The sequence below is a fragment of the Eumetopias jubatus genome, unplaced genomic scaffold (assembly GCF_037043125.1).
Source record: "Eumetopias jubatus isolate StellerSeaLion01/CBP00866 unplaced genomic scaffold, mEumJub1_p1.0 scaffold_8, whole genome shotgun sequence".
NCBI classification, from domain to species: Eukaryota; Metazoa; Chordata; class Mammalia; order Carnivora; family Otariidae; genus Eumetopias; species Eumetopias jubatus.
Window position 1 is genome coordinate 8,435,829 of NW_028274814.1, and position 9,428 is coordinate 8,445,256.

The following is a 9,428-nucleotide window of genomic DNA, read 5'->3' on the forward strand; positions in this document are numbered from 1 at the left end:
TGCTGGCTCCAAGCTCTGCAGCTGTGGCATCCTCAGTCTACTTCTTCCCACATACAGTCTGCTTACACTCACTGCTCTTGGCAGCCATTCCACCTATTTCGTGGCCTGGGGTTTTTAGCTTTCTTCTAGTTTAGTGGAATATGGGGTCTGTGTTTTAGTTTTTCCCTCTCTTTGTTGTCATTCTGGCTAACTACCAGAAAGCAAAAGAAGAAAACCCGACTTTATTGTACCGTCCTCAGGTTCAAAATCCAACAATTACGTTAAAAGAATATTTTATAGGGCGCCTGGGTGGCTCAGTTGGTTAGGCGACTGCCTTCGGCTCAGGTCATGATCCTGGAGTCCCGGGATCGAGTCCCGCGTCGGGCTCCCTGCTCAGCGGGGAGTCTGCTTCTCCCTCTGACCTTCCTCTCTCTCATGCTCTCTACCACTCTCTCTCTCTCTCAATAAATAAATAAATAAATAAATCTTTAAAAAAAAAAAAGAATATTTTATACAAGATAGAAACTTGAGTGTCTCACTATATTACTAAAAAGATAAAGGTGTGCTTTCCTTACTATCCTACCGGTAAAATACTAATTTTCCACAAAACACTAATTATTACAAGGTCATTAGCAACTGAACTAATTGTTTCGTTTTAAAAGTTCATGTGTATATTAGTTATAACCTAAAGCAGAAAATAATCTGATACCTAAATGGAAAAAATACTTTACAAGACCCAGAGCCCATTTGGGGAACAAATTATTTACATCGTCAGTATGCCACAATCTTAGTATTTATTTTTAAAGTAGACAAAGCCTTTCTAATAATGAGGACAATATATAATTTGTCATTGTCCAACTCTCCAGATTCCATTTGGGCTTGAAATGAAGACAAATAGCTTTATATTATATATTGGTCATTCCCTTAGTAAAATTTTAACTCCAGACAAATTCATTTTCCTTCCAGTTACTACTCTTCTACCCCTTGCTATCCATTGCTAGGCATGTACTGAGTGAAATGAAGTTTTACTACTAATTTTTTTAAAGAACAAATAATATATCGAAGCCAAATTAAAATGGATTTTAAATTACTAGTGTTTTAAATGACTCTTTTTCACACACATAAATGTAAATCTGTAAATGTTAATATGCCACACAAATGTTAAGTAATGCCTGGTATAATTTATTAAACATTTAGAGGCACAATGAATTCATATTGAATTCCTTGCACAATTATAAATAAGAAATGTAGATGGAATTTGAAAAATCACTGTCTGACAACCACCAAAGTTAGAATGATAGGATGACACTTTAAAGAAATTTGGCGGGGCGACTGGGTGGCTCAGTCGTTAAGCGTCTGCCTTTGGCTCAGGTCGTGATCCCAGGGGCCTGGGATCGAGGCTCGCATCGGGCTCCCTGCTCTGCGGGAAGCCTGCTTCTCCCTCTCCCTCTCCCGCTCCCCCTGCTTGTGTTCCCTCTCTCCCTGTGTCTCTGTCAAATAAATAAATAAAATCTTAAAAAAAATAAAGAAATTTGGCAATATATCACCCTAAGTAACCAAAGTTCCATCACCAATAATGGTACAAATATATGGTACAAAATACACACCATGCTCTGAGAAGCACTTTGTGGAATTCCTGCCAAAAATGCATAACCTGAATCTAACCATTAGGACACATTAGACAGATGCAACTGAAGGATATTCTATACTATAACTGACCTGGTATGTACTCTTCAAAAATGTCAAGGCCATGAAAGACAAAGAACTGCCCAGATTAAGACACTGAAGAGAAATGAGAACTAAACTCAGTTGTGATCCTGGACTGCATCCTGGACCAGAAACAATTTTTTTTCTTTCGTTAAATAAGACATTAGGGGGACAATTAATGAAATCTATCTGTATACAGTAGAACTGTATCCACGTTCATTCAGGAAATACACATTAAAGTATTTAGAGGTTAATCTTGTCTGCAATTTTACCATCAACTCAAAAAACAACAAGAACAGTGTGTGTGTGTGTGTGTGTGTGTGTGTGTGTGTGTGTGTGTGTGTGTGTGTGTGTGTAGAGAGAGAGCGTGATAAAGCGTATGTGATAAATACTAACATTTGGGGACATACAAGAATTCTTGTACTATTTTTACAACTTTTCTCTAAGTATGAAATTATTTAACATTTGAAAAAAAGAAGGAAAAAAAACAAATCACACACACAAAAAATGAAAACAAAGCCAGTTAAGAGAAACTATTTTCCCTAATAATAATGCTAGGATCATATTTACTACATTCTACTCAACAGATCATGAAATTTTAGAGCTGTAAGGAAAACAGATTATCTCTCACCAAAACTCCTCCATTTATAGGTGAAAACAGTGAAGTTAAAGGACTTCCTCAAGATCTAGACAACTGGTTCAAGGCAGAGTCAAGACTACTATCCTGCTCTGACTCAGCTCTTTCACAATGCAAGCTGTCTCTTGATACCTTTATATCGTCATCTACTCCCTAAACATGTGATACACACGCTAAATAGCTCAATCTTCTCATATATTCTAGTAAGCTAATGTGGCAAACCACTTTTAGGCAAACTCAATTTCATTTTAAAGAGGCAGTTAGGAATTACTGCTCCTAGTAATCTTTAATAACTAATATCAATAAACATGTGAGTTCAGAATATATGCAGGATACTGTAGCAAATGCTAAAAATGCAAAATTAACACACTCTACTATTTAGGTGACTGTTAGGTCCATGATGATAGACACCAAGTCTATATTATTCATCATTATAACCCCACCCTTAGGAGAGTGCCTGACATACGATAAATATTCAGATAATTGTATGCTGCTAAATAAAAGACAATCCATAGTACAAGAAAGAAATGTATGTAGAGATAATCATAATATCCACAGTGTTAACCAAGTGCCATGAAACAACAAGTACGTTATTTTTGCTTGGTGAGATCTACGAAGGCTTCGGAAATTTAATGAAGCCAAAGTTAAGCCTTGAAAGAAAAAGAATTCAACAGACATGGAAACAATGGGGTGGTAGATGGAGGGTAGAAGGAACTAGATAAAACAGACTGAAGGCAAGAAAATACGTCGCATTTCTATTGAATTTTTAAACATAGGCTTACCTATCGTTGCTGCAAGTTCTGGATCAAAAGTATCATCTGTGAACCTCAAGAGCAGGCTAAAAGAGATGTTAAAAAGACAGATTAGAAATTCGTCTTTTTTCCTAACCATTTGGCAAATGTTCATGATTATTAGATTTCATCACAAAGTAGACACAGATAATGGGCGCCTGAGTGGCTCAGTCGTGATCCCAGAGTGCTGGGATCGAGCCCCATCTCGGGCTCCCTGCTAGGCAGGGAGTCTGCTTCTCCCCCTGCCCCTCACCCTGTGCTCGTTCTCTCGCTCTCTCACTCTCTCTCTCAAATAAAATCTAAAAAAAGAGAGCCCACTTTAAAAAAAAAACTTAGACACAGATAAGAATAGCTGATGTAGGTCTGCTCCCACAAATACTGCTCCACTGCAGGTATATAGAGAGGAATTAAATTATTGGAAAGGCAATAAAAGAATCCCAAGAGCAAAGCAGTTTACTTAATATATTCCCCATGCTCCCCTACACAATTCCCAAGTGTGAAAAGATTTGGGTTTGGGTTTGGTTTTGGTAACTGTAAAGGTATGTCCTTGTGAGAAAATACTATCAGCAACATGTCATACTGTGACGTGGACAAAAGGGGGGAAGTAAGTCTCTTGGAAAGCAACAAATTAATTTTTTGTTTAAATCTGATGTGTACTACACTCTGAATTCAAGTAAAACAGAAAGCTGTGAAAATCTATCATTTCGTAACAAGCAGTAAGTAGTAGGACTACTACCTAAGCTGGAAGAAAACATAGAGTAAAAAGTGAAGGTAGATCACACGATAGCCAGAATAGGTATACTCTAGCAAATGCTAGGTAGGGTGTATGAAATCAAGTAGGCAATAGGGAGTTACTGAAAGCTTTTTTAAAAAAGAATGGCAAGATTTGCAACGACGTGGATGGAACTGGAGGGTGTTATGCTGAGTCAAATAAGTCAATCAGAGAAAGACATGTATCATATGACCTCACTGATATGAGGAATTCTTAATCTCAGGAAACAAACTGAGGGTTGCTGGAGTGGTGGGGGGTGGGAGGGATGGGGTGGCTGGGTGACAGACACTGGGGAGGGTATGTGCTATGGTGAGCGCTGTGAATTGTGCAAGACTGTTGAATCACAGATCTGTACTTCTGAAACAAATAATACAACATATGTTAAGAAAAAAGAAAAAGAAGAAGATAGCAGGAGGGGAAGAATGAAGGGGAGTAAGTCGGAGGGGGAGACAAACCATGAGAGACGATGGACTCTGAAAAACAAACTGAGGGTTCTAGAGGGGAGGAGGGTGGGGGGATGGGTTAGCCTGGTGATGGGTATTAAAGAGGGCACGTTCTGCGTGGAGCACTGGGTGTTATGCACAAACAATGAATCATGGAACCCTACATCAAAAACTAATGATGTAATGTATGGTGATTAACATAACAATAAAAAATTAAAAAAAAAAAGAATGGCAAGGACTGCTCTACATTTTGAAAAGTTAATGCCAGCAAAAAAATGCAAGAAAATTAACCGAAGACAACTGCCATGGTTATGGTGAGAGATAAGGAGGACTAAACCTAAGAAATAGTAAAGAAACTAGAAAGAGATGAAATAATAGCAAAAGATACCATATGAGTAGGAATTTAAGAAACAAGGCAGAGGATCATAGGGGAAGAGAGGAAAAAATGAAACAAGAAACCAGAGAGGGAGACAAACGATAAGAGACTGTTAATCACAGGAAACAAACTGAGTGAAGGCTGCTGATGGAAGTGGGGTAGGGGATGGGATGACTGGGTGATGGACACTGGGGAAGGTATGTGTTGTAATGAGCACTGGGTGTTATAGAAGACTGATGAATCACAGACCTGTACCCCTGAAACAAATAATACATTATATATTAATTGAATTTGAATTTTAAAAAAAAGACACCATATGAATAATCTAAGATTTTATATCTCCCAGAATTATTTATTTACTATAAAGTGGAAGTGTCAAGTATTAGAAGCTCTTCAAAAATATAATCTAATCTTTTGTTAAAGCCCTAGATTTATAAAATTAATCAATCTTCCTTCACATTATCTCCTACAATAGGACAAGACTGTTCTATCGACCTGTATGCATTAATAAAATCAAGGAAGGGCGCCTGGGTGGCTCAGTTGTTAAGCAGCTGCCTTCAGCTCAGGTCATGATCCCAGGGTCCTGGGATGGAGCCCCACATCGGGCTCCCTGCTTGGCGAGAAGCCTGCTTCTCCCTCTCCCACTCCCCCTGCTTATGCTCCCTCTCTCGCTGTGTCTCTCTCTGTCAAATAAATAAAATCTTTTAAGAATAAATCAATAAATCAATAAATAAAATCAAGGAAATAGCTATCAGATGTCTGAAATGCAAAAAAAAATTTACAAATATTTCTGTAGGTTGTAATTACTGATGCTAGAGATTGTTTTTCCCAGAGTATACTGCAACACACAATGGCCTTTTGGTATTCAAAATCTGGCGTCATTAACTGTATTTGAAGGATTAACTCTCCCTTTCTTGGTTTTGCTTTCTTGTGTTTACCATGAAACCAGCACCACAAAAGTGAAATAAACAGATTTTCCACTTACCACTGTACCCTCCTGACTATAACTTTGCTTATTCCAACGTGAGTCAGGTGACAGCACTAACAAGAATCTTAAAAGACTGCACTTGTAAAAATTTTCTTCTCTCCCCAACAGTAGGTTTTTAAATTAATAAAAGTAAAAATTTCACTAAAAATTTAGTTACTCATATTTTAAGAATGGAAAAGATATGTATCCATACTTGGTCACCACAGTAAACATTATTACATAAAAGAAACTTGTAGAGGAGTAGTGTCAGTAGTAATAATAATACCAGAATAATACAAATAATAACAATGGTATTGGCTATTATTTATTGAACATCAACAATGTGCCAGACACTTGAGCCAGCGGTTCTTCTTACATAATTGCTAATCCTTACGATAATCCTTGTCATTAAAGGTACTTTGTCAGGAAAGCCAGGGAGCTGATACGGTACAAAGCAACAAATTTTAATACTGGCTCTGAATATAAGCAGATCTTAAGCCAGGGGTACACTGTCAGCTGGAAACGTATTCTAAACTCTATGTTATGCTTTTTTTCTAGGCAGAGAGACGTTTAGACTTTTAAAGACTAAGACTTTTTAAAGACTCCACAACCAGAAAATAATTAAGAACCAATGCTCTAAAGGATGTATATTTAAGCATTCATATTTTCAAAGTCAAAGGAACAAAATACTCTCCATGCAGAGCTGTAGATGGAAGGAGTAACTACCACCACATCATTTGGAGGAAACCAAATTTAAATAAACAGTGTGATCATAAATAGTCTGCATTTCTTAATTTACAAATGAAATTGGCTAAAAAGGATGAGGACACAGAGACACAGGAGGGACAGCAATTTAGGTTACAGAAGACCTCTGTAATCCCTCCCAGTTTCTGAAACACTTTGCTACTTCTTTACTTGACCATGGCTAGCCACAGAATCAAAGCATCTTATACATTTAACATTAGATAGGGTTTGAGGGATTTCTATTCCAACCCCATTTTTCAAGTAAGAAATGAAGACCTAGAGTGTTCAACTATCACACACAAGGTCACAAAAGTGGCAGCACCAGTTTCATTATCCTGATCTCCTGGCTGCTACCACACATGCTCATCACACTCCAACAGTCTGAAATAAACTGGAAAAATAACCCACTAATTTGAATTACTTAAGACGTCCTTTGTTGTGCAAAAATACAAGTGGTATTTCGCTTCCATTACCTCTAGATCTGTAAAGAAACAAACCTATTGGTCAGAACAACCCTTAAGATTATATCCATGACAAATGTTTTTGTACTAACTCAGCTTAAAAAGAATAGGCTTCTATCTTAGTAGAGTCATTTATTCTGATCGCACCCAGAAAGAATAAGTGTTCAAGGTTGTTTTCCATAGCAAAGAACATGCACCAATAATGTACAGCTAGCTAGAAAAACAAGCCAACTTTCTCCCTAAACACAATCCTTTCTTGAAAGAGGTAGTTAAAGGTGTTAAAATTTTGCAGTGAGCAGCTGAAAGTTCACCATTAGTACTGAGAGAAGTTTGGAGCAGATCAGATCCAAACAAGTTTGTCTGAAGGGAGGGAACTAAGGAAACCAATAAATCCACCTAACTGATTTTACACTAGAGGAAGAACCTCAATTACATAAACACTAGTTAACCTTACAGAAAATTTAACACAGCTTTAACTGGTCATCCATCCAATACCTTTAGGAAAATGCTGCCAACCAAACTTGTATTGGGCTGAACCACATGAAATGACATTCAACCATTCCTGACTTCAAAATCAGCAATTTCATATGCCTTAACCTAAGTGAGGGTCACATCTCAAAAAAAAAAAAAAAAGACCACAAGGCTGTAGAAGTCCTATTAAGACAATGTTCAATATATTAACTTTTTAACCCTCAAATATAATAGTGAGAATGAAAAGTACTTTATTCAGTCCTTTATTTTTTTTAAGATTTTATTTGTTTCTTAGAGAGAGCGAGCGAGCGAGCTCAAGCCAGGGGAGGGGCAGAGAAGCAGACTCCCCGCTGAGGAGCCCAACGCAGGGCCAATCTCAGGCCTCTGCGTTCACGGAACTCCAGGATCACGGACTGAGCAGAAGGCAGATGCTTAACCAACTAAGCCACCCAGGCGCCCTATTCAGTCCTTTATTTTTTTTTATTTTTTTTTTAAAGATTTTATTTATTTACTTGAGAGACAATGAGAGATAGAGAGCACGAGGGGGGAGAGGGTCAAAGGGAGAAGCAGACTCCCCGCTGAGCAGGGAGCCCGATGCGGGACTCGATCCCGGGACTCCAGGATCATGACCTGAGCTGAAGGCCGTCGCTTAACCAACTGAGCCACCCAGGCGCCCCCCTATTCAGTCCTTTAAATAATGCATACGTACACACACATCCACGCTCCCCATACTATTTTGCTAGCCCACAGTGTTTCATTAATTTATTCCTTGTTATGTACAAATCCCTCACTCCAATAGAGTACACTAAATGAGAAAAATTAGAAAATATATTGTCATACTTTAAAAATATATAAAATTGCAAAACGTATTACAGAATAAAATTTCAAATCCTCAAGCATCTAAAAAAGTATAACTTGATGAAGTGATCTGGAGATAAGTTTATCAGCAGGTACAGCTAAAATATGAAATTACTTAGAGCTCCCGAAATTGGAATATTGTTTAAAAATCAAGACAGCCTAGAATATAACCTAGTGATAGTGATAATAATAATCAGATGGCAAGAATAACTTGACCTGGAGAACTTTGTTCTTAGGCTTGGATGAAACCACAACCCGCTTGCAACACCCACTGAGCGTCCCTGTTCTTACCTGGTAACTCAACTCGAACCACTGTCAACTACTATTTTCCCTCAAGAAAAAGTCAAGAAAGAAAACACAAAATGCTAATTTGCTCTTTCACCTCTATACGATGTGGCAGAATGCGAAGGAACAATTACACTTTATTCTCAAGGAATAAAGTCCACAGCTTAAACTCTAGCATCTCATACTAAAGTGAATTACTCAAGTAGTCAGAAGACCAAAGAGTTCTTTCACAGCTGACTCAGAAGAAAACAGAGAAGCGGCAACGGGGTGCACCAAAATAGGCCAGGAATGTGACCCAAGGCGTCAGGAAACTTCCTGTGTGGAACACGACGTATTCAGAGAAAGCCTGACAGAAAAACCAAAGTGCTAAAGTTACAACTCGCAGGGTGACAGTGAGCCCGAACCCCAGGGGCCGAGTCCGGGCTTCGCTCTCGGCCAGACCCGGGCCCAAAGCCGCCCGCCACGCCCTAGGCTCCTCGGCAGCAACCGCGCTCGCCGAGCGGCGGCCCTCAGAATTGTTTTTTATTTGGTAGGACAGAAAGGGAATCCTATCCAGACAAGGCGGGCCTGCCAGGGACCCACAACAAGGCGGGGCGGGGGCTGCAAAACCCTGCGGCGGAGAGACCGGGGAGAACGAGCGCAGCCCGCCCCCAGCCCGGCCCGCACCGGCCGCCGCCTTTACCCTTCCCGACGCGGCCCAGCAGACAGCGGCCACGGAGGCAGAAAGAGCCCCGCCGCCCTCGTCACCGCCCGCAGACCCGTCTCACCTGGACTTGCCCACGCCACTCTCACCGATGATGAGGATCTTCAGGGTGGTCAGCACGTCCTCGTCCATCCTGACCCCACTCCGGTCTGAGCCCAGCTGGCCACCCCAGTCCGGTTCTCCACCCTTCACCGAAGAGAGGTGCCCGCGCATGCGCAGCGCTGCGCCTCTGCC

At 39.8% G+C, this 9,428-nt stretch overlaps 1 protein-coding gene across 1 annotated transcript in view; it reads right to left on the reverse strand.

Annotated features, from left to right (window-relative positions):
* The window catches only part of RAB18 (RAB18, member RAS oncogene family), a 34,283-nt gene extending 24,855 nt beyond the window's left edge, over nt 1-9,428 (reverse strand). Inside the window, exons 1-2 of the mRNA XM_028120908.2 lie at nt 9,259-9,428; nt 3,106-3,161 (exon numbers count right to left, since the gene is read on the reverse strand). Coding sequence (XP_027976709.1) covers nt 3,106-3,161; nt 9,259-9,407 — 205 coding nt within the window. The 5' untranslated portion in view covers nt 9,408-9,428. The remainder of the gene's footprint in view (nt 1-3,105; nt 3,162-9,258) is intronic.